A 27,377-nucleotide genomic window follows, 5' to 3' on the forward strand; every position below is an offset into this window, starting at 1 on the left:
TTGTACGAACAAAAATCGATGTGTGTGTAACTGGCTGAATTCCCACATATCAGTATTATTTTATCGGGTTCCTCACAAATATTGTTCCTATGATTTTCAATCAATCCATTCCCACTCAACCGGACAAGCGAGTATGAATAGTCCCATTAGAGGCCATGGAAATAATATTTTCACTGAACCCAACACGGACTCTGATGATGAGATGTGGGATCGAGCATTAGTCTATCGAAAGTTGATAGCGCCAAATTTGATGAAGCTATTACAGACCGCAAAACGTTTGTGTGATGCATGATAGTGTAAAGGTGAGTACAGATATACGCGCAGCGAACATGAGCAATTCACTTTTAATCAGCTGACTATATCTGTATTTTCACAAGGACGGTAAGATATACAGATATAAAAAGCTTGGTATCAGCTGATTAAAAGTGAATTGCTCATGATCATATCTGTATTTTTACAAGGACGGTAAGATACAGAATGATATAAAAAGCTTGGCATCAGCTGATGAAAAGTGAATTGCTCATGACTATATCTGTATTTTTACAAGGACGGTAAGATACAGATATAAAAAGCTTGGCATCAGCTGATTAAAAGTGAATTGCTCATGACTATATCTGTATTTTCACAAGGACGGTAAGATACAGAATGATATAAAAAGCTTGGCATCAGCTGATGAAAAGTGAATTGCTCATGACTATATCTGTATTTTTACAAGGACGGTAAGATACAGATATAAAAAGCTTGGCATCAGCTGATTAAAAGTGAATTGCTCATGACTATATCTGTATTTTTACAAGGACAGTAAGATACAGATATAAAAAGCTTGGCATCAGCTGATTAAAAGTGAATTGCTCATGACTATATCTGTATTCTAACAAAGGACAGTAAGATACAGATATAAAAAGCTTGGCATCAGCTGATTAAAAGTGAATTGTTCATGTTCGCGGCGCGTTTATCTGTACGCACCTTTACAACTGAAATTGTAGTCTGATAACTATCGAAAACTACGAAATACAATTAGTGAATAAATTATCATTGGTACAGTTTTGGCTCGTGGTATTTTCTATAAGTTGTTCAATATTGAATGATTTAGTAAATAAATTGTACAGTAACGCCAACCTTTAATTTGGCGTGAATCACCTCGAAGATGACCCAGTGTAGAGCTGCTTCATCAGCTGAAGCTAGTCTTATTATATCAGTAAAATATCGGGGCACCGAGCTTCGCTCGTTATTTTTATTTATTGATAAACAGAACACAATTCTCTAAAATGATCATGTTTATATTTCACAGCTGGCTATACGTCAGCTTATGAATTTCGGGGATACAATATTTTGATTCTCCTCAGAATCACCCGCTCACTCACTTTTTACTATCCACAGACGACGAAAGTCTCAGCTGTTTCAGGATGAATTATCCTTTTAATGTTGTTCAGCGAGTTTTCCCAAGGATGAGAACTAGTGCCATCGAATTTTTATATCATAAACCTACTATGTTCCGAGTCTCGTTAGAGCCGTTTTCGAGATCCGTTGAACATAAATAACCAGATATAAATATAAATAACCAGATATAAAAATACAGAAATTGCTCGCTTAATATAATAGGATAATTTATACTGAAACAGATAAATAGCGTAAGATAAGCATGAAGTCATGATAAGCATTGAAAGAAAAAGTTATGACAGTTTACAGTATGGTAGCTTCCAAACTCCTACTTCAAGTAAAGAAGGATATAGGATGATAATAGATGCAGAGTTGACATCCACAGCCATAATACACGAAATAAGACAAAAATAGATGTACCTTACACAAGACTGAAAAAAGTATTAACTAGTCCTAATCATGTATCCTTGAAACTTTTTAATATTCTGCCAGACTCAGCCAGAAACATGACTTTAACAGTATTCCGACAAAAACTTGAAAACCTTTTCTTACAGTTCCCACTATACTCGCTTCTGATTTCCTCAGTCGCCAGTAGAGAATCATTTTTTGGAAACCATATGTGATAGTACTCTGTAGTCTTTTATATTTTTATGTGCTTATATTTAAATTAAGCATTATGTACGTTGGATTATTTTACTCTTGATATTATTGTTTTATTGACATATATGGAGTAAACCTTAAAATAATAGAGGTTTCCTATAGCATTGTTTGTGTCCTGGATGAAATGAAACTTTTATTCTATTATTCTGTTATTTTATTATGATGTATTTATATTGTATAATTTGGCGTTTCCGATAGCATTGTTTTATGCACTAAAGGAATAAAAATCATTCTTATTCTTATTCATAGCGTGAGCTGGTGGAAAATGCGCGTGTTCGTGGCGCATAAGTCTGTACGCATTTTATCGGTTTCTATTACTGAAATTACTATTGGTGAAGTCTTCCAGTGTTTGAAAAGTGTATTACAGATTCAGCCAATGGTATGTCATATTGTTCCAATTTTAATTTTTAATCTATTCTAGTGACAAATGCCTTTTCAATGACATAATTGATATTATTAATAAATCCCAATCTTCAAACATTTCACACTAATGTTAACCCGTCTTGAATCTGTCATGTAAGCACCCGACAACCATGGGAACTATTTCTCTTCACATCACTCTCTCTCACTCACTCATTCACTCTATCTCTCTTTCTGGTGAAGCTAGTACACAATCCACTCGACTTCAAGCAAAGTTGGGACATTCTCCACTCGATCAGAGGCGCACTTAACCTTTTTTCAAAGGAGAAAGATGACTATTACAAGTGGTCGGTTGGTCCGGAGAAACTCGGAATGCCCCACGGCTGTACGTTCTTCCACGGTCTACCGTACGGTTCGCTATTACCAGCAGCAGTTGTAGTAGTAATACTACTTGAATCCACTGAGAGACAAGTTTCAGGCCAAGGGTACTACAAACTACACTCGTCTTTCCTCTAACCATTATCTTACCCTTTCTAAATCACCCTCTCTCTCATACACACACACACTCACTCACTCTCTCTTCCTATCACTATCCCTCTCTCAGTACTTATATCTAATACTATTTATCTGGCAGAATCTGAGTTGCGATATATACACGGTTTTGATGTACCTATAAAGGTGCGTACAGATATACGCGCCGCGAACATGAGCAATTCACTTTTAATCAGCTGACTATATCTGTATTTTTACAGAAACGGTAAGATACAGATATAAAAATCTTGGCATCAGCTGATCAAAAGTGAATTGATCATGTTCGCGGCCCGTATGTACGCACCTTAACGACAGGCAGTAATTTTTTAAGAAAATGAGCAATTTTTTACTTTCCTTGCCCTATTACCCATAGGTAAGGTAAGTATTGCTTTCCGAACAAAATTAAGGTACCCCAATTTCCAAATATCTATACGTTTCAAGGTCCCCTGAGTCCACAAAAAAGTGGTTTTTGGGTATTGGTTTGTATGTGTGTGTGTTTGTGTATGTGTGTGTGTGTGTGTGTTGTTGTGTGTGTTATAAGGTGTATGTGCAATCTGTGTACACGATATCTCATCTCCCAGTTAACGGAATGACTTGAAATGGGAACGTAAGGTCCTTACACTATAAGGATCCGACACGAACAATTTCGATCAAATGCAATCCAAGATGGCGGATAAAATGGCGAAAATGTTGTCAAAAACAGGGTTTTTTCGCGATTTTCTCGAAAACGGCTCCAACGATTTTGATCAAATTTATACCTGTAATAGTCATTGATAAGCTATATCAACTGGCACAAGTCTCATATCTGTAAAAATTTCATGAGCTCCGTCCAATCTATACAAAGTTTGATTTAAGATTTCCAATTATCAGGTCTCAGATATAATTCAAACGAAAAATTTCTAGTGGAAAAGATTGAACATGAAAATCTCTTCAACTAATGTCCAGTAGCATTTTCACCTAAAGTAATTTTTTTTAGTAAATGAGCAATTTTGTTCACTTAAGATGGATTTTCGTTTGTGCGTAAACTTCCGCAGTCGACGACTTCAAGCATTGTTGACATTCATATTGTCGAAATTTCAAGTGTGCTAAAGCAGCTGATCAAATAACTTCTCATTATTTGTGTTTATTATTCAAGAATCAAACATAATTGACCGAGCGAAGTAAGGTCTAAGATTCAAGTCGACGGTTTGGCATTTCTCTTAATGTTTAAATGTTTGGATGTTTATATGTTGCGCATTTACGGCGAAACGCGGTAATAGATTTTCATGAAATTTGACAGGTATGTTCGTTTTTTCATTGCGCGTCGACGTTTGTAAAGGTTTTGGAAATTTTGCATTTCAAGGATAAAGGAAAAGGAAAAATGAGCCTCCTTCAAACGCCAATATGGAGTAAAATCAGACTACGAGAATTATCATGACGAGCGAAGTGAGGTTAAGATTCAAGTTGACGGTTTGGCATTCTCTTAATGTTTAAATGTTTATATGTTTATATGTTGCGCATTTACGGCGAAACGCGGTAATAGATTTTCATGAAATTTGACGGGTATGTTCCTTTTTTAATTGCGCGTCGACGTATATACGAGTTTTTTGGAAATTTTAAATTTCAAGGATAATATAAAAGGAAAAAAGAGCCTCCTTCATACGCCAATATTAGAGTAAAAATCAGACTATAGAATTATTCATCATAAATCAGCTGACAAGTGATTACACAGATGTGTGGAGAAGCCAGTCTATTGTTGTATTTCCATAAGGACTATAGTTTCAATCAGGTACTTGTGGATGAGAATACTGCGTGAGTTCTACTGTTCACTGAACTACTAGTTTAGTACTGATGAGAGATACAGATTTGCTTGACTGATTGATGTGATATCACCATTAATAGGAAGGACTGATAGTTATTCTTACCTTCATGATAGTTTGAAAGTCCTTTTAGAATATTGGAACAACTTCTGGAACTTGCGGAGTACAGGTATATCACTTTCATCAACTGTACGACAAAATGGTATTTTCATACTAGGAACATTATAAATATTGGAATTGTAATTTATAAGAAAATCAGTACTCACCTCTTATACTTTCAGCATCTGGCATGACTTGCAAGCCACACAGCAGAAGGGTCGCCGTAAGGATAATCATCCTTACAAACAAAAGGCTGCCTCCTTAAACAATAAAAAAGTCAATTATTATTTTCCTCCCAAAAAAATTCAAACTGTATTCCATGGAAAATAATTGAAAATTTCTTAATTTGCATAAGTTGATATAGAATGTTTTAGATTATAGCTCTATAGTAAGGTCCACGTTATAATGACAGTGGAGAAAGATAGGAGAACAACGTTGCCGATCCTCTGTCTTGTCAATGCCTTCTATAGACGGTAGCTGATACAGGTTTATTGATGTAATATTAACGGTTAATTCTCGTTTGAAATAATTAATAATATTTTATTGAGCAAGCAATCTTATTTTTCAATAATTTCATGATGAATTTCCATAATAAGAATGAAATATCTTGTTAATTTATTAATTATTAATTCTACGAAAATCTGGCAACAAAGCAAAGAGGGGAAGAGATAGCGCTATCCGCTTTGTTGAATGATAGACAAGGATATAAATACCATTGCTAATCAAACACTGCCATTATAACGTGGACCTCACAATAGAATGTTTTTGATTCTAGCTCTAGCTATCAATCAAGCATGAATGAGGTGAGAATCTTTGATTTTTTCCAAAAAGGTTATTGAATAAGAAATTTGGTTCGCTTATTATTCAGTCCCTTCTTGAAATATAGAATGGTGTTCAATTCCATTCATTTTTCATAATTGATAGGAATGCAAAGGTAAAATCAAATAAAAAATCCTAAATAGTCCATTAATAAAACTGAAATTTATTGAATTATAATGTACTAAGTAAAGTACTTAATAGTGTGGTTCACGCTAATGGCAGTAATTGATTGACATTTTTGTGTTGCTATCCTTGTCTATCATTCAACAAAGCAGATAACGCTATCTTTTTCTAGCTCCGCAAAGTTGCCAGAACCTTTGTGAACAATGTAGGAATATAATTAATCAATAAAATATCAAATTTCAATTATGAACCCAGCTCATTATGAAAGCAATTAGCAATTATGAAAGCTCATTATTTAATCATTGAAAAATATTATTTTCTGACGAATAAAATATGATAGATTATTTTAAACAGGAATGAACAGTTAATACAATATTGAATCATATATGACGGTCTCAGCGATCATCTATAGAAGGCAGTGCCAAGGCAGAGAATCAGCAACACTGTTCTCATATCTTTCTCCACTGCCATTACAACGTGTCCAATTACTCAATATTCCATAATATACATAATAATCAGTGATAGTTAAATGACGAAACAAAAATACTTTTGGTCAATACTTTCTTAACACTGAATACTCCATTCATCATGCATTCGCACTAATGATTAGATTCACACGACTAATGCTATCGGTATATATTGACTCTATTTTTATACTACTACGGTCAATGGAACTTTCTATTTTGGTTCAAAAGGGTTTGATAATTGAGGCATTGGACATGAGAAGCCTGTCAAAATATCTGTAAATAAAACGTGACAAATTAACACAGTAGATACAATTGAATGGTTTTGTCGTTGTCAATTTATTGTAATATATTTTTGTAGATGTAGGATTCTGACCGTTATGAACGGTTTACACGGTCATTCAGATGATGTGATAATATATTTATAGTTTACAATATTGTCAATTATCAATAAGTCCTTATAGATGCATATATTGTGTACAAGCACATAATTCACTCAATATTGATAATAAATATTATACACTACACACAGTGGAGAAGATTCTTCTCTTTTCGGAACAAAATGTTCCCAATGAATATTTATTTTACAGTTTTGAGTGCTAAGTAGAAGGAATTTTGTTATCAATTCGGATCTTAATCTTTCTAAATTCAAAATAAATTGTTTCAAGTGTTTGTGTTTTGTTTCAATGTGGTAATTAGTGAAAAATTGGAAAGTCGCACATAACCTTCATTTGGACAATTTATTTTATAAAATTGGGATGAAAAGAAATTTTGGACTGTAGTCTGTTTGTTGTCCTTAGTTGATTGTAAATGAATGAAAATAAATAAATAAATAAATATTGATGCCAAATATTGATTGCGAAGATTGTGATGTCACCTAAACTCACCAAAAAAATATAAATCCAGTTCAAGAAAGTTTCCAAACGAAATAGTTTCCGTAAAAATGGCTACCCTGCTGCACCGTTATTCCAAAAAATGCACGGGAAAATAAATGTATCCAAGTATCAAACTGACAAATTCTTACAGTATTCAATCACTTTTTCACTAATTCCTCAACGATCAACTTTTCAAAACGCAAATCTCTCAAAATTGAATTCACTGTTTCACTGTAGAACAACCAAAAATAACTCAAGTTTTACTGACAACACTGCGTTTTTTGAGTAAATATTCAGAAAAATTGATAACAACCATTGCCTGTTTGTAAAATCGTGGACGATTAGTAAATTTTTTTGACAATTCTTAAAACTCGATAAATCGTCGACATCACATGATGTAACTGACAAAATTGAAAAATATCTATGAAGATTCACTAAAACTCGCAAAATAATGTGATAAGGAGAACGTAAATTCACTGCAATCCTCGAGAATACTACTTGAAATCACTTGATAATACGAAGAAATTCGGAAAATATCACTAAAACTCGCAAAATAATGTGATAAGGAGAACGTAAATTCACTGCAATCCTCGAGAATACTAGAAATCACTTGATAATACGAAGAAATTCGGAAAATATCACTAAAACTCGCAAAATAATATGGTTAAGAGCGTGTAAATTCATCAGGGTTCAAGGGATTTCACGAAATAATGCGATTGAGACAGTAAATTCACAAAAATCCTGGACAACTTGTGAAACCAACTTATAATACGCAAAAAAACATGTAATAACGTGGTCAATATGAGTAAATTCACTTAGAATTAGTGGGTAAATGAGTGATCAGAGTGAGTAAATTCAACAGAATCATCGTAAACACGTGAAATTAGATGAGAAAATCCATTGAATGACGCGAAATCACTCACTATACTTGTCAAACCGAGTGAATTTGTAGTACAAGAGGCGCGATTAGCGTCACCTTCACTAATAAACTTGTCGACACACTGAAAGAGGACTCCTCACTCCTGTCTCCTGTCTCTGTCTCGAAATAATAACAATAATAAGTGGAGACACGCCGCCGCGCTGATTGGGTGGTAGGTCTCCAGTGGGAGAGAGAGAGAGTGTGTGTGAGAGAGCAAGAGAAAGGAAAGTGAGAATGACTGAAGGAAAGTAGGGGAAGCGATAGAAGTGTGTACAAAAAGAGTTTGTCAAGGATAGTGTGTGAAACAGAGGGATGATAAAGAGTGTGGAAAGAGAAAATAGTTTGTAAGAGGGGTAGAGTGACTGTGATAGAAGGATGAGGATGCGTGAATGGTAAAAAGTGTGGAGGGGGAGAATTAGAAGATAGTTTGTGAAGGATAGTGTGAGGAACAGAGGGATGATAAAGGGTGTGGAAAGAGAAAATAGTTTGTAAGAGGGGTAGAGTGACTGTGATAGAAGGATGAGGAAGCGTGAATGGTAAAAAGTGTGGAGGGGAAAGATAGTTTGTGAAGGATAGTGTGAAAAACAGAGGGATGATAAAGAGTGTGGAAAGAGAAAATAGCTTGTAAGAGGGGTAGAGTGACTGTGATAGAAGGATGAGGAAGAGTGAATGGTAAAAAGTGTGGAGGGGGAAGATAGATTGTGAAGGATAGTGAAAACAGAGGGATGATAAAGAGTGTGGAGAGAGAGAGAGAGAGGAAATAGTTTGTAAGAGGGGTAGGTTGACTGTGACGGAGGGGTGAGAAAGAGTAGATGGTAAAAAGTGGAGGGGGAAGAATTAGAAGAATATGAGAGAGGTCGGGGACAAAACTAATCTTAGCGACAGTCTCTTTGAACTCAGTGTGTGCAAAGGTTTTGGTTAACGTTTTTAAATTTTTCATTGCTGCTAACCGAAGTGCAGAACCGTTAATTGTCTAGAATTATTATTTGAATTATTGTTGTATTCATGGAAGATGTTGATGAAGTATACTGGATTCGATTTCAAGATTACTATCCTCGAATTCAATTGGTTTACTCTCAGGATGGACTGTGTGGTTTACTGGCTTTTGGTTAGGTCTCTTGTGTTAGTTATGTGTTGGGAACAGTATTCTAGCTCAAAGTTGTTTTTCAAATTACACTGAATTTTATTATTATAACAAACGTTTACGTTCATTTCCGAAGTTTCTGCAGTGGAGTTAGCGAATTGAAGTATGTAGTAGACTATTTACTGTGTTTCAGTTAAAGTTTTTTACAATTTTCAAGTCCCACATACTTATTTACATGCGCGATTATAATCTGCTGAAGAGTATAGTTACAAAAATTTATAGTTCATGTAGCTTCTAAAGTATTTTCCAAATGATATTATCTTGAACAGATCTGTAACAAATGAGCAGTGCAGACCTTTCTGTCATTTTTAGAGCATCATTCCAAAACTTGATAATATTTAAAGTTTCTTCCTCACTCTTCAATTTTCCTCTGCTTTACCGCCAAATTCTTTGTGCTAATTTTTCACTGATTTTTCCAATTCTGTCATATCATATTACTTCGGTCTCTAACTCCCTTCTCCCATCATTTTCCATCTCCTCCTCCCCCGTCATCTTCCTCTCCATGCTTCCCCTCCTCTTCGTTTCTATCCTCCTCCCACTTCAAAAACCACCCCACAACACTTGAGTCAGAAAAAACACTTAACAAAAATAATTATAGAATGAACAAAATATCCTGAAAAGGATGAAAGACAGTGGAAAGAAACAAAGTTGTTAATGAAAAGAAACGGGTGACTGGGAATCTGCTGTAGCGGACAGAGAAACCCGGATGACAAAGAGAAAGAGAGAGAGAGAGAGAGGAGAGAGAGAGAGAGAGAGAGAGAGAGTGAGAGAGTAAGAGTGTGAGAAGAGAAAGGTGAATGAAGAAGTTAGGCGCCAGCCGAGGAGCATGGCGCCTATATTGTCAAGAATGACTGACTTGTCCCCATCTATATAAATATATAAACTATGTATTTGATGGAGTATATATAAGTGGTCTGGTCCTGAAGACCCTCATTGTCTCTGGGTCAAGCTCACTTTCTACTAAATACCTGAATACCTACTAAACCAAGGTGTATATTATCTAGAAATAGGTATTGGACAATATATACTGGTATTGTGATTGGTAGAGGTTCAAAATAAATATAGAAATTGATGAAATGAATCCCGGTTGATCTAGGAATATTGATTATGTAGGCTGTAGGCTATGAGAGTAGTATCATTCTCTTAGGTGTTGTGGTAGGTAATAATTAAAAATATAGCGTTAGTCATTATAGTGATGCAAGGTATCATTTGAAATGAATTGCTCATCTCTGATATCAATTCATTTCTGATAATAGACAGTCATGAACAGTGGCGCCATTTCACCAAACTGCTAGGGGGGGGGGGGCAAAAACCAAGAGATATGAGGTGGGGGGAAGGAATACCCCCAAAGGATAGAGGGTCCTGAGTTTTTTCCCATAAATGTTACTTTCAAAGAAGTTATTATATTCTTCATTTTTTTTAGTTTTATACAAATGCTGTTGAATTATCAATACAAACATATACATTATTAGTTATTAAATCATGAAATATTTGTTAGAAATATAGGCTCACAGAGAAATATAGCCCTAAAGTAGGAATACACTGAAACAGATTTCTTAAAAATCATGGAAACAGATAAATTTTTATTTTACAATGACAATTTCAACTATTTCATTGGGGATCATATTCTAATTGGAAAATAACTTTCAGTTAGAAAGCAAAAGAAACATTAAGCTGTTCCCATAATTTTCACCAACTCTGTACATACATCTTTGATTGTCTGATTGTGCCCTTTCTATTGCTTTCACTGTGACATTTTGCAACTTTTCAATTCTCACGTTGAAATTTATGCAGTAACTCACTTATTGTGCCGTGATCAATAATTGTACCCATTCTATATTTAAGCTTCAACAATACCACAGAGAAAAAAATATTCTTTATTACTCCGTACCCGTAGCCATACTTTCAAGGCAATTTTGCTACATTGTTGATACTGTAGAAGGAATTATTCTACTGCTGTTTGTAAAAAAGTATTTAATCAGTATGAGATTCTAAGCATTCGTGTAGATACACCAGAATTTTCAGTATTTATCTGATCCTTGGGGGGCCTAGGCACACCTCTGCCCCCCTAAATGGCGCCCCTGGTCATGAATTAATCTCTTTGGTGGTGGATAATTAATCGCAGTTCAAATCGCATCAGTTTAGTAGAATCTGATGGAAACGGTTCTAATGGTCTTATGTGCCTCAAACTATCAATTCAAAATTAATTAGTTTTTCAAGTTTTATATTTTCTGAGACTCCACTCCACTATATTATTCTGTAGTTATCGAGTCAAATAGCATTCAAAATATCACATCAAATGATCCCAATTTTATTTTGTTTTTCCCAATCATATTTTGTTTGTTTTTGGCAATTAATGAATTTCAAAGTAGCCAATAATAAAGGAAACAGATAGTCGAGGGAACGCCCTTCTTCAAGTATTGATAATATAATTATTAGAAGTTCCCCACTCCAATTCTATTGGTGGTTGCCAGTTCAAACTTCAGCTGAGAGATGTATTGCGTCATACAATATCGACCAACCATGAGCGAGTAACTATGAACCAGTCCACGCCCACAATACGCTCTCATTGGCTGAGGCTATTACGTCAATATGACGTCTCCATTTTTTGAAAGATGTCATTCCAACGTTCAACCAATGTAATTTCCTTGTAGAAATTATAATTCGTGTAGATGAAATAGATTATGGGGATATGGAGGATAATGATTGCAATAATAAAGTTATAAAGTTTGATAATGTTTCAGAAGATTCAGGAAAATTGTTTTAAAATAAAGAATATTTACATTTTTGGTAAATACATTTCAATATTTAATTTATATTCGGTTTCAACCATGAATCCAATCAATAAATTAATTCCTCAACCTAAAAAGGTTTAGACTTTCTCTTATCCCAAATCACAATTATTTCAGAGAACTGCTCAAACCTCTACAAAAACTCTCACAAACTTCATTGGCAAAATTATCTCATCAGAGTTTATAGCGTTTTGGAAATTAAAAAAATGAATTAATGAAGAGAATTTTAGAGGAGTTTAATGGAGAAAGGGCACTGCGAACTTCAGGCCCTTTTTCCGTCAAAGTGCTTAATTGATTCGCCGCAATTTTCTCTGTATGACTACAAACTTTCATACCTCTATGTTTTTTTTTTTGAACGATGCGACGACGATTTTGAGAAGACAGTGTCAAGCGTTTGAGCGTGAATAGGTTCATCTTTCACAGCGTTTTTCTAAAAACATGTTTTTTGCACATGGGCCCTTCTTCCATCTTATGGGCCCTTCTATATTATTTTACAGTATAAATCCTACCAATAATATTAAAAGCCCTTTTCAAATTCTAAATCACAATTCTTCTTCTTCTTCTTCCTCACTTCAAGGATTAGGTCTAGTAATTAATCTGTTCCGGTATCCGATTCACTGAAGAAAGATTCAAATGACAGTGAACAAAACAAATCAATTCACTTTTCAAAACTTATATTAAATTTTGCAAATTCAACACAAATCATCAATGAATCGAGGAATGAAATATTTATACTACCTCAAGTTAGCTGGCTGCAATTATTATTAGAAACATTTTCTCAAATAATATTTGGTATTTAAAATCTTGTACCAGTCTTGCTGAACACTTGATTGATTGTTGAAGACTAATCCAAAATCACCAAATCCAAAAAAATGTCCAGCTCAACTCATATTGAGTCACCGCGATCAGTGAATAGTGAGAGGTTCACTTGCATCTGTCAGTATTCCTTATCAGAGCTTCTAATTCAACCGATGCTGACAGTTTTAAGTGAATCTAGCTGGGAATATTCGTACCTACAATTTCCAGATAAATATTCATCACCTCCAACAAGAATTTCAACCGGTTATTCAATACGAAAAAATCAAAACTGCTTCATTAAAGGATAGCTGAACCGAAGAACCAGTCCAGCTGATTTTAAGTTCTTTCTCTCTCCCACTCACGCCCTCTCCCTCTCTCAATCGCCGAGAGAGAGTGAGTGAGAGAGAAGTTTGAACCAGAAAATACTCATCATTCAAGAATTTCCTCCCTCTCTCCTCGCCAGGATATCAAACAATAATGAGCTGAAACTATAGTTATAGAATGAAGTTTGTAGCCACACTTATAGAGTCAGGTTAAATTATTTATTTGAATGTTTACAATATTATGCCAACTTTGATAATGCGACAGGGTTGTCATCAGATGTTGTCTTGCACGTGTATTGTGGAAGCGAGTCTATTATGTCAAAGACAAGATTTTTCTGTCATTTTTCTAGTGGATTAAAATATTGACTTGGCATTAAGTAGTATTTGAGCTCTGAATGGGACTTCGTTTATAGGAATAGGAGTGCTATAGTGAGGTCTTCGTTATAATGGCAGTGGAGAAAGATATGAGAAGAGCGTTATCGATTCCCTGTCTTGCCACTGCCTTCTATAGAGGACAGCTGATACTGGTACATATTTTTGTTGTAATTTTACTGTTCATTCTTGTTGGAAAAACGATTTTATTTTATATGTCGAGAAAATATTTTTTTCAATAGTTAAGTTGAATAATAAATTTTTATAATTCAGATTGAATACTTTAAATAGTCCAGCAGTAACTGTAATTATTAACTGTAGTTACTGTAGCTATAGTAAGTGAATAGTAGGAGGGAGTAGTAGTTACTGCTGCGGGAACTGTAAGTTATTTGTGCAACTAGTGCGCAAAGTGACAGTTTGCTGCACCGAAAGAAACGTTTATGCATGAGCCGAAGGCGAGGGCGGAATGGTTTCTTGAGTGCAGCAGAGGAACTTTGCGCACTAGTTGCACATTACATTTTTCCTACAGTTAAAATTGAATATAAGAGGTGGTTGATTATGGATAAAATTATGGCTGAAATCCATCAAATGTTTGTCTGTATGATTTTGTTATTAATAACAACTTTAATTCATTTTAAACTTGATAATCCAATTGAAAATTAATAATCGATAATTTATTCAAATTAAAAATTAAATTAATCCAATCAATCTGAAAGTTTGAATAATTTTGAGTAAATCTTAATTCTAAATAATTTTCAACCATCAATTTATGAATGAGAAAAGCATTATTTGAAATATGAATAGTTAATATATTCAAAATGTATAATTTAATGAGTTCTCATTTTTATTTATTTGAAAATCAGAAAAAATATTGATAGAACAAATTTGCATTCAAAATACACGCTAACAATGTCAACAGTTGATTGCAAGATAATACGCAAAGTATTTAGAGTATGCAAAGTAATACTTGCGCAAAGAATCACTCTTCTGTTCTAGTGCGGGAATAGTTATTTGTGCAACTAGTGCGCAAGTGACAGTTTGCTGCATCGAAGAAACGTTTACGCCCGAGCCGTAGGCGAGGGCGGAATGGTTTCTTGAGTGCAGCAAACGAACTTTGCGCACGTATTTCACATTAAATTTTTCTACAGTTACCATTGAATATGAAAAGTGGGTAATTATGGGTAAAATTGCCTGAATAATGTATGTGTGTTTGAATGGCGAGGCGGCTGTGTGGTGTGTGCTGTGGTGGCACTGTGCTGTCGTTGTCCTTGGTTATAATATAATAATAGTAATAATTAGCGCGTTGTGCTTCGTTGCACCTCTGCTCACTATAGCAGCCCACTCACTGTTACCAACTTCATTTTGATTTCTCTGCACTGCTGCTCCATATAACCTACTAAACTTTTGCGTTGTCATGCTGCAAATCTGGAGTACGCAAAGTACTCACTTTGCGCATAGTGCGGAAAAGTGATTCTTTGCAGGCCTGCAATCAGTGCACAAATAGTCACTTTTCAGGGTATCTGTAGGAAAAAAATTTTTCTGCACTCCAGATTTACAACATGGCAACACAAAATAGTTGGTGGGTTATATGGAGGATTTGTGCACGAAAACAAAAATTAAGTTGGTAACAATGACTGTGGTTGGATTTAGATGAGAATCATTACAATGGCTACCTACATTTATGATAAAATCCCAATCTAGAAATCCAAAAACTAGAATATGTTTATCTGAATCATAATTAAATAATAACTTCTCATCATTTAATAATAAATAATAAATAATGTTATTTTCTATTGACAGTAATAATTATTCAACTCCAAGCAATGAGAAATGTAGCAAACACACATTTTGAAATTCGAATTTCAGGTTAAATAATTACCATTCGAAATCCATGTCAATAAAATTAATAAAATAACATTAGAATATACTACAATAAAATATTTTCTGTTGTCTATGTTATTTTATAAATATTTTTTAGTTTACTTATAGTATTTTTTGGTAATTCCAGTTACATAATTCTAACATAATTCTGAATATCTGAATACTGTTTTTAGCTGGATGAAAGAACGAAGTTAGGTACGATTTTTCCCGCTAGGTCGCGCGCTTGTCGGTTCAGCCATTTTTCAGTCATCCAAACCAGCTGTTGGCGTTTATTTTGAATGCAAATTTTTTTTCATCTGTATTTTTTCTGATTCTTGAATGAATAAAATGAGAACTTGGCTGAGAATTTTCAACTTCAATTGGATTATTAATTTTTAAATGAATTAAGGTTGTTATCAATAACAGCATCACACATACAAACATTTGATGGATTTCAGCCATCATTTTATCCATAATTACCCATTTCATATTCAATGGTAACTGTAGGAAATATTTAATGTGAAATACGTGAGCAAAGTTCTCGCTGAACTCAAGAAGCCATTCGCCCTCACCTACGGCTCGGGTGTAAACGTTTCTTTCGGTGCAGCAAACTGTCACTTTGCGCACTAGTTGCACAAATAACTAATTCCACATTGTTGAAAAACGATTTTGCAGTGTTGTAGAGGTAGAAAAGAATAGCTTTGAAAAGAACAAATCTGCTTTGTCGAATGAAAGACAAGGATAGCAACACTAATATTAATCAAATACTAAGATGATAAAAAAATGATACCAAGATGATACAAGGATGATAGACAAGGGTAGCAACACCAATGTTAATCAGTACTTCCATTATAACATGTACATCACTATAGACTTTTTCTCAAGTATTTTTAGTGAACTATAATTTTTGCAGTCTAATAACGCTCTGAAGTGAACTCCATCTTGGATAAAGTAATCATTCAATCATCTCACATTTCAACCGAGTTCACTTTTCAACTTTTCCTGTTTCAAGTTTCAATCAGTAATCAGTGATTACCGATTAATTACCGGTTTAGTGACAGGCTCATTCTTCAGCCTTAGGCAAGCCTTTTATACTGTACATAGCCTACTAGGAGGAAGAACGAATATTAAAGGATGTAGGCTTCTTGCTCCTGGGCTTTGTGGACTTTTAATGCTTCTTCGATATCGTCTCTTTAGTTCAGATATCATTCCCCTTTTTCTTGTTGTTGTTCTTCTTTGTTCTATCCTATCATAATATTTTTTCTCCTCCTAGAGCTCTCCTTCCCGTTCTTTATTTCATTTTCATCTTTTCTACATTGATTTTCAACTTCTCCTTCCCATTACTATTCCATCTTGTTTCTTTTCTACCTATTTTTATGCTCTCCTTCACATTTCTGCTCTTGTATTCACACTTTCTCTTTTATTTTCTCTGAAAAAAGCAAGAATTTCCAATACATGAACCTCATATTTCAAATCTCATTCTGTTTCCTTGTTTCTTTCGTCCTTATCCTACACCTTATACCTCTCTAAAGATATTTTTTTAAACTATTCATCCAATCAATAAATTGATTCTCTATCACCTCTTATTTTATTTGTTACTTTTTCTTCTTTTCTTTTTTCTTCTAATTTTTACATTCCTTGTCCTATTACCATAGGTAAGGAAAGTATTGCTTTCCGAAAAAATTAAGGTACACCCAATTTCTAAATTACTATACGTTTCAAGGTCCCCTGAGTCCAAAAAGTGGTTTTTGGGTATTGGTCTGTATGGTGTGTGTGTGTGTGTGTGTGTGGTGTGTGTGTGTGTGTGTGTGTGGTGTGGTGTGTGTGTGTGTGTGTGTGTGGTGTGTGTGTGTGGTGTGGTGTGTGTGTGTGTGTGTGTGTGGTGTGTGTGTGTGTGTGGTGTGTGTGTGTGTGTTGTGTGTGTGTGTGTGGTGTGTGGTGTGTGTGTGTGTGTGTGTGTGTGTGTGTGTGTGTGTGTGTGTGTGCGTCTGTGTACACGATATCTCATCTCCCAGTTAACGGAATGACTTGAAATTTGGAACTTAAGATCCTTACAATATAAGGATCCGACACGAACAATTTCGATCAAATGCAATTCAAGATGGCGGCTAAAATGGAGAAAATGTTGTCAAAAACGAGGTTTTCCGCGATTTTCTCAAAAACGGCTCCAACGATTTTGATTAAATTCATACCTAGAATAGTCATTGATAAGTTCTATCAACTGCCACAAGTCCCATACCTGTAAAAATTTGAGGAGCTCCGCCCTATCTATGCAAAGTTTGATTTTAGATTATCAATTATCAGGCTTCAGATACAATTTAAACAGAAAATTTCGAGTGGAAATGATTGAGCATGAAAATCTCTACAATTAATGTCGTTACATTTTCACCTCAAATTGAAAATAACCTCGAAATTCGAGAAAATGTTATTAGCCAATTACAAACTGTTGGCAACTGTTTATTCTATTAAATCATTCACTATGGAGAGATAGCAGACTTCGTATGTCTCCAGCGTTATTGTCGTCACCAGCTGGCTCAGATCTCTGTTTATAAGTAGACTTGAGATGCGCGTGAGCACTAGCGTCAGGTGATCAATTCTCATAACGGCAAGGAAGTTGTGTGAGTGCGCCACACCAGATTTTTTTGACATCCTCCTCCTACGCTAGTTTCTTCATAATCATTTTCACTGTTTTAATTCTGCCTTACATGATATTTATTTCAAGCCACTTCAAATTATCACGTATTTTCCATTATTTTATGTTATCATTATCCATGTTGCTATCTTTCAATATTTTATCTTCATTTCTCTTTTCTTTATCCCCTGTTCGCCTTCCTGCTCAGTCTTGATTTCCTTCAATAGTTTCAATTTTCCTTGATCTTCGTCGACTTTCTGTCTTCAATCTCCATCTTCTTCATTCGTCTTTTTTTTCCATTTCCGACTTCATTATCATATTGTTATACTATCGTTTTACATCTTCATCATAATTGTTTCCCTCTTCTTCAAATAATATTTCTCACCATCCTATCCTGTAGTTCGTTCTTACACTTTTTATCAATCTTAATTCTTCTTCTTCTTTTTCTTCTTCTTTTTCTTCTTCTTCTTCTTCCTCTTCCTCCTCCTCGTCCTCCTCCTCCTCCTTCTCCTTCTCCTCCTACTCCTTTTTCTCCTCCTCCTCCTTCTCCTCCTCCCCCTACTCCTCCTACTCCTCCTCCTCCTACTCCTCCTCCTCTTCTTCATCTCTCAACTATCTTTTTTTCACTTCCCTTATCCTGATTCTTCCCATATCTTATCCTTCCACTATACTCATTGTTTTCTTCTCCTCTATGCAAAATGTCCTTATCTTCTCCTCCTTCCTCATTTCTCTCTCGCTTTCCTTCTACTTCCTCAACCACTTCCTTTTTCCAAATGCTTCCCCTTATCCTCTCCTTTTTTCCCTTTTCTCCCTCGACTTCTTTCTTCAATCTCCTTCTCTTCTTCTCCTTCTTCTTCTCCTTCTTCTTCTCCTTCTTCCTTCTTCTTCTTCATGCACTTCCTTCTTCCATTCTTTCTCCTTCTTTTTCCTTATCGATGCCCTTCTTCCATCTCCTTTTCCGCATCTTCTCATTGTTCCTTTTTTCTATCTCAGGGATTCTTTCTCATCCACTTCCTTCCTTCATCTCCTTCACCTTATCTTCTCCTACTTCCTCTTTTTCTCTCTTCTCCCTCATACACTTCCTTCTTCAATCTCCTTCTCCTTCTTCCTTTTCTTCTTCTCCATGCACATCCTTCTCCTCATCTTCTCCTTCTTTTTCAGTATCCTCGTCCTTCTTCCATCTCCTTCTCCTCCTTCCTCTTCTTCTATATCATTTCTTCTTCTTCCTCATGCACTTCCTCCTTCCATCCTGATCCAGTCTATATCTTGACACAGCCCGCAGTCACAATACCAACCAGTTTGACAGGATATCAACTTTATAAAAGATGCTATGAAAGCTTGCTTACTACAGAACTCACTTCACTCGCTCAAAGTACAACATACATCACTGTATCTGTAGCTCCAAAATCGATTATTGTAGTGTGCAAATTACTTTATTGCAAATGCAGTGTGCAAATTTTAAAGAGGTCACATGTGATGCAGTATACTACTAGCTTAATGATTGTTAGAAATTATATAGCAGTGTGCTAATTCGAAACAGGTCAAGTATTGTGTTTGTAGTCCAGTATACTACTAGTTTTATGTTTGTTGTACGGTACCGTAGGAATATGATTGTATGAATTTCATACCAAGTTTATAGTCAAGTTAGTTCAGTTCATTCTATTAGAAGTTAAGTAGTGTGTCTATCTGGGTCAAGTGTATAATGTTCCCTCAAGTGCTTGGTCGTATATCGTACATATATCGTACGTATATCGTACATATATCGTACGTATATCGTACACCAAGCCTGATGAAAACTTCACCACAGATAGAATCCTCACCACAGATAGATATTACTCTTTGTGTATTCTTCACTCTATGATTGTACTCAAATCAGAGTTATGATGAGAGAAAGAAGATAAGAAATAGGATTCGAAGTAGAAGGAAAAGTCGAAGGAGGAGATGCAGAGAATGAAAGGGGAAGAGGCTGAGAAAGAGAAGGAGACGAAGAAGGGAGAGGAGAAGGAGAAGAACAAAAACAAGAATCAGAGAAAGAGAGGAAAGGGAATGGAAATCTGTGGATTGGAGTTCAAAGAATTTAATAATTCTCAATGAATGGTTTCCTCATTCTGAAAACTTCATATATTGCGAGCCTGCACGATTTATCACACTTGGTTTAAATACTAGTAATGTAAGGAAATGTTTGAAACAACTGAGAATTATTGATGAACAGTATCTGAAAAACCAAAAATAAGAGTTGAAAATGTCTAAGTTACAACGCTTCCTATATTGGTCCTCGCATTTTCAGTTCCCCACTACAGTAAATCTATTTATTGTAATTTTCGAAACGTGAGTGATTTGTGATTCATCAATATGATTGGAACAATAATTATGATATCAATTTTAACAACTACTTTCTTGAGAGGAGAAGAAGAAGGAAATGAAGAAGAAGAAGAAAAGAAGAAGAAGAAGAAGAGGAAGAAGAAGAAGAGAAGAAGAAGAAGTAGAAGTAGATAAAATGGAAGAGGAACAAAAACGAGAAATAAGATAAATTCATAGAAGATTTGGCTTATACACTGATTTACTTTAAATGACAGTATAGCGTATTATCATAGAGAAACAATAGCATAAGTAGATATCCCATGGTATAGGACGTTTATGTCGCAACTTTTACTGTTATCTCAAGCCGATAGTCTACGTAGTTCCAAAGATAAAGGATAAGCGTAAGTCTTGTAAATATGCGTACTATATTTCTTGTCTCTGGTAGTTCTTTCCCGTGAATCTGTGTGACGCTTGTAGTCTCTCATACTGTGCCGTTCATAAACTCACCCCAACAAAACAGTAAAAATCGATAATAATCGACAGTCATCAGCTTGAGATAACAGTAAAATTTGCAACATAAACGCCCTATACCATGGGATATCTACTTACGCTATTGTTTCTCTATGGTATTATTCAACAAATTTTACAAAATTATTAATCAAATTGAAGATTGAATACAATAATTTTAAAATCGAAGTATCATATTAGAATGTGACTACATGATTCGGCTGTGTTCAAACAATTTCAAATAATGAAGGTCTTACTTAAGAATATTTTTTGAATAGATAATATCGTATTTTAGCTTATGCTGGAAAATTTTTCTTAAATAGTGATTAACAAGTTTTAAAGGTGAAATAATATATCTAAAATATATTAGACTCATCCATTATCTTACTATTACACCCAGCTTAGATTTACCTTCACCTCTTGCTATAATAATTCGTCGAAAAATAATTGACGACTCTCTGGAAAGGATATAGAATAATATCCATCCCATCAACACACGACCGTAAAAGAAATAGAAGAAAGCGAAAAAATTGAAAGAATGGAGGAGGAAAAAGGAAGAGGAAAGAGAACCTGAGTATAGTAGTATTCAACCGGAATTGGAAACGAAGTACTGTCGATAAAAAATTGCAATGAAAGTTGTGTTGCTGTGTTGGGGAAGGGTTGAGGGGAAGTATGTAACCATCATCTTTCAAAGGAACAGGTTTCAGTTATTGGCAGAATGGTTTCGAAGAATTAATTGATATTTTCTACTTGTCCAGTGTTTTTCCTGTCAATTACTTCAATCGCAACTTGACGTATTTCCATCGTTACGGCAAAAGCTGGGCTGGCTGGCAGGCTTCAGGCACGCACTTGTTTCCAGTACTTGGTGGAAGTACCACAAGAAATCGCTGATATTCCTTCCACAATAATATATATACCTACTGTACTTGATAAATCAGATTTCATGTTGATAACAATATCTTCTGAATCCTAGATTCTAAATTCGATCAAGTAACTTATTTAAATACTGTATGTATATTTAACATTGTTACGTATTTTTATTCATAGTTTCAAACCACTTTTCATCCCAATTTTATCCATACCTCCTCTGTATTCTCTTCCCTTCTCTCATCAACTATTTACTTTTTGTAATAGTCATTCAATCTCAGTTGTTTTCCATGCATGGAATCAACAGCTGTTTGCAGAACAAATGAACATATGATTCTCATTGCAGCATATTCTACTGAACTCATATGTTTTCTTTACAGTCGAGTATGGTCCCTAGTTCCGAAATAGGAACAGCAAAACTGTTACAAAAAAAAACACCTTCATCGCTCTAGGTGGAAGTTTTGTCAACTTCCACAAAATTCCTGATTCGGAATTTGTAAACTAGGTTATGTTTATACAATTCATGTAGTAACTTCAGCACAAGCAGGTCTTGTTTTTTATTTCTCAATTATTCTTCTTTAGATTATTATGACAAAGAATAGTGTAAGTTACTTAGACATGAATGTCTTTTGCAGTGCTCGAATGAAATTCTAGTCTCGGCTAACGCCTCGACTGGAAACATCATTCTCGCCTGCAAAAGGCCCCTTTCCGTCCATGTGACGTAAGATACTATTTCCTCCTTCTCTTCTCTTCTCATCATCATTCTCTCCTTCTCATTCTCCTCCTCTCTCTCTTCTTTTTCTTCAACATTCTCCTCAAACACATTTTCTCCCCCTTGTTCTTTTCCACCTCCGTCACCTCCTCTATTTCCGCCTTCTCCATTACCCCCTCCTCCTACAACTCTCTCTCTCCTGATGTACCCCTCTTTATCAATACCTCTTCATCTATGATTCTCTTCTACATACTTGTTTCCATATACTTCTGCTTCACTCTTCTATGTTTTGGTCCTTCTTTTTGTTATTAGTCTATACCCATCCATTATCAACTATCTTCTAAATTTTCTCCATTCGACCTTCTTATTCTTCTTCTTCTTCTTCTTTCTTCTCTTCTTTTCCTTCTATCTTCTTCTTCTCCCTCTTCTCCTTATCCTTCTTCTCTTCTTGAAACCCGTAGGGTTGTGTGGCAGAGAGGACCAGGAGTCCTAACTCCGCCCTAATAATGGCATATCATCAATCAATCTTCTCATTTTCCTCTTTCTACTTTCTTTATCAATTAGTCTCTTGTACATGCTTATCTTCATTCACTTCTGATCTACTCTTTCCTCTTTTTATCCGTCTTTATTATTCTTTCTTTCATTATTCTTTTCAAATTCTCCTCACCACCCCTATTTATTAATCATCCATCTTAATCCATTATTCCCTTCCACTCACTTCTCTTCATCTACTCCTGCTAACTCTTCTCTCTTTTCATCTCACTTCACTTTTTTTTATCCATGATCATCATCTTCTACATCCTTCTCTTATCCTCCGTTCCTCTTCTACCCCTTCTTCGCTTTATCCATTCTCTTATCTCATTCTTTTTCTTCTTTATTCATGACTCTCTCCCACATACTTCTGATCAGTCACTTCTGTTCCACTTTTCTCTTTCATTTTCCCATTCACAATTATTATCTTCTAAATTATTTTTCCAACCCTCCTTCTTCTCCACCTCATCCTCATCTTCCAGTTTCGTGATGATTCTCTTTTACAGGTTTCTCTCAACATCATTCACTTCTGCTCCACTTTTCTCTTCTTCTATTATCTATCTTCTACATTATTCTCTACTTCTCTTTCTCTCACCGTCTTCTCTCTTCTAATATTGTATGTAGTTGATTCTAGTTGGTATTCTAGTTTGTTGTGATATTGAAGTCAGAGCACGAACCAAATGAATAAACACTTATTGCATGTGGCACGTTGTTTATTCGTGCAATTCATAGAAACCGGATGAAAGACGGAATCCGAAAAATGTTTTCAATTGCTTCAGAAAGAAAAACAAATGTGGTGTTACTGCTCAAGGATAGTATATAGCTATTCTATATATATCTATATAATATATATAGATACTGTTCTTGGTTACCGCTAACGTTTTCTTTGCGGTTTGGATCACTTGCTTCTCCATTTATTTTTATTTTATTCCAGCTTTTCATCTTTCTTTACATTATTTTAATTGATTCAATGAAGAATAAATAATTATCTATTTGAATCATTCGTTAATCCTTGTTTCAATTCACCCTTTTTTGAACTTCAGTGTAAACATTGGAGAGGTGTAGTCACTGATTTCAAGCAATATCTCAAAAAATAAAATAATGAATACAATATACAGAGAACAGGGAAATAAAGGATCACTGTATTTTTTCTACTTTATTAAAACTCATAGAATTACTGATTGATATTGACAAATTCTGATTTCTCATTAAGAATCAGAACTAGGGTTTGTGTGGCAGAGAAGACAAAGGCCCGGTTGCACAAAAGCCGGTTGAATTTTAACCATGATTAATTTCATGAGAACCAATCAGAGAAGGCCTTTTTGATAAGACGGCGTCTCTGATTGGTTCTCGTGGAATTAATCACGGTTAAAATTTAACCAGCTTTTGTGCAACCGGCACCTAGAATCCTAATTCTACCACTAAGGCAAATATCCAATTAAAAATTGTTTGTAAATGAGCTTTTTTTATAAAAAAAACTCGTCAAAAACATCTTGAAACTCATAGAATTAGTTATTGATATATAACAAATTCTATTCTCTCTCTGAAAATTAGAATTAGGGTTGTCTGGCAGAGAGGACCTAAACTTCTAACTCCGCTCTCAGTTCAAATATGTTTGCAAATGAGCATATATCTATCAAAAAACTCGCCAGAAATCTTCATTTTCAAATCCGTCTTAATCGAAATAGCTTCTCAAGATAAAATCTTAATTACCTGATCTTACCTGATTACCTGATTTTATTGTGTTTTATTTGTTTCGTAAATCTTTGTAATTTTGTTTTGTCTTGTTTTGTGTGTTTTTTACATTATGATTGAGGCTGATTTGAATATAATATTTTCTTTCAATAGAATAATAATAATTATATTGAATTACTTGAATGTCACTGCAATCATGATATCCTGGAAAATAACACAAATCTATCAAGGCTGAAATATACATAAATATTTTATATGGATTGTAGAAAAACCAGTAGTACATTTGACAAAATTATGGTGAATACATTCAGCTCCTAGACGTAAAACATAGTTGACTGTTGCATGTAAAATATGAAATGTAAATTTGTAGACTGTCTAGAAATCTAACTTGTTAGCTACAAGAAACATAAAATGCGAACGAGATAACCTGATGTCATCTGAGTTGCATAGGAACATGTAGTGTCTATTTCAGAAGTTATTCTAATCATTTCGAAAATTATTCGTATGTTGTCTGTGACTCTACAAGTTTTCTGTCAGTAAGTCGAAATGTGAATTCTCGAACGTTTTCTAGTTAATATTATTACCTGAGCTGTGGCACTTGAACATTGGGTTTGATGTTCGAAACTTAAATATTAAAATTTTCTCAATTTTACTAACTCTAAAAATATTGGGGTGGAGTATCAAGACAATTTGCTCCGAACAATTGATAATAACTGATAAAGAGCCACGTATCATCAGCAACATCATCATCATTATTAATATGATTGATGATAGAATGCCATAAGAAGAATACATTTCATTTGTCAGGGCTAACGATTTCACTCTCAACACTAGAATTCCTGCAACAGTCGTAGGGAAATGCGTGAAATAGTGAAAAGCTACATCAAATTGAAGATAATGCTCTATCAGCTCATAATCAGCACGGATTTTTTTCATCAATCGTTTCAAAATTATAAGGTCGAAAAGATGAAAAAATTGAAGGCAAAAGTGTTTTTTCTAAAAATTTCTGACCTTCAAGAGCGGATATCTCAGAAACTATGAGAGATATGGAAAAAATGTAGAGGACAAGACTTGTTGGTAATTTTGTAAGCTTCAATTTTACATTGAATATAAATGTTCATAAGATGCATAGTTTCCGAGATATATGCGAAAAATGAAAAAATGGTACTTTCAAACCACCCCCACCCCTTTAGCACAGGGGGTAGGGGTGAGGACTTTTGATATGTTAATCCTCTTACTATCCTTAAAAGAGCTGTGAAGTTGAAAATTGTGTTCCAAACTTTTCCTTTTATACCTTCATTTGAGCATTCGTTGCCTGGACCAAGGCCTAACTTTGAAGGCAGCAATGCAAGAAATGTACAAATAATTTCATGAGTGCATCAGACACTTGATTTCTTCTTTCATCATCACTAAAATGTCAGATCTGTTTTATGATCAGCAAAAGTTCTTTGGAGGATTTTTTCATCGGCCTTGAGTCAATCTCTTGATATTCAGTAGTTGTTCTCTATTCCTCCTCTCTTCCTTTTCATATCATCATCATCATCATCATCATCATCATCATCATCATTTTCTTCTTCTTCTTCTTCTTCTTCTTCTTCTTCTTCTTCTTCTTCTTCTTCTTTTCTTCTTCTTCTTTGTCTTCTTCATTTTCCTTATTTGACCTGACTAAGATTTCTCCATTAATGGGGTATTTAAATAAATTATTGAAAGATTGAAACAGAGGTGGATGATTGGAAATGAACTATTTGAATGATCAATGAGCTGGTTAATGAATTAATTATTGATGCTATTAGCATCAATCAATCTCATTGATTAGTTGTGTATTCTACTTGTCCAAGCAATCACAATGCATTTAACAGGTTTAATGATACTAAAATGTATCCCTCGAAGTGCTGCCATCTATAGCAAGATGTAGAACTAGTGTTAGAACTCGAGAACAAAGTGGGGAACTGAGAATACGAGGGCCAATAGGAAGTGTTGTGACGTGAAAACAGGCTGTCTCAATTTCAACCAATCAGAGGCGTTTACAGCTGCGTTTTGCACCAAGGTTATCAACAAAATTTTAATAGCTTAATCCTTATAGAGATTGAACATAACTTATCGTACACATGATGAACATATATGTGTTTGTCAAGTTCCGTTCAATCTAATAGAATATCCTATTATATTAAGCGAGCAATTTCTGTATTAATATATCTGGTTATTTTTATATCTGGCTATTTCTATATCTGGTTATTTATGTTTTACGGATCTCGAAAACGGCTCTAACGATTCTCACGAAATTTTGAACATAGTAGGTTAATGATATAAAAATTCGATTGCACTAGGTCTCATTCTTTGGAAAACTCGCTCAACGACATTAAAAGGATAATTCATCCTTGGAAAAGAGATGATAATTTTGTCGTTCTCGATAACAGGAGATGCGTGTGCCTGTGTGGGAGAGAGACAGAATTATTTCCAGCTGTGTAATCATAATCAATCAGCGAGAAATTTTATCTAGCTAGACAATTCAATCGATTTGATCAACATAATCTGATTTGTTGACATGCCATGATAATCCTCCTAAACCAGAGTATATCATAATATTTTCAAAGTTGATCATTATTTGACAATTTCAAGTGTTACTGAGTGTTATTTTGTTATTCAATTTGGTTTGTATATAATCTAAATTATAATTTTTTTGTTTTCAAATGTTTGAACAGAAAATTGAACCTGGATTCAAGTGTATGGAACATAACCTACTTTCTGGACTATTAATTTATAGTCATCTGTCTATAAATCAAAATTCGGGAAAGAAACAGTTTTGGGCTGTGC

General features: G+C 34.7%; 1 protein-coding gene across 1 annotated transcript in view; it reads right to left on the minus strand.

Annotated features, from left to right (window-relative positions):
* Positions 1-27,377, minus strand: part of LOC111052032 (BMP-binding endothelial regulator protein) — a gene marked incomplete in the record, with an annotated part of 177,178 nt that overhangs the window by 109,278 nt on the left and 40,523 nt on the right. The window contains 1 exon segment of the mRNA XM_039436094.1: positions 4,997-5,089. Within this exon segment, the coding sequence (XP_039292028.1) occupies positions 4,997-5,066 (70 nt within the window).

This window comes from Nilaparvata lugens, chromosome 10 (genome assembly GCF_014356525.2).
Source record: "Nilaparvata lugens isolate BPH chromosome 10, ASM1435652v1, whole genome shotgun sequence".
Lineage (NCBI taxonomy): Eukaryota > Metazoa > Arthropoda > Insecta > Hemiptera > Delphacidae > Nilaparvata > Nilaparvata lugens.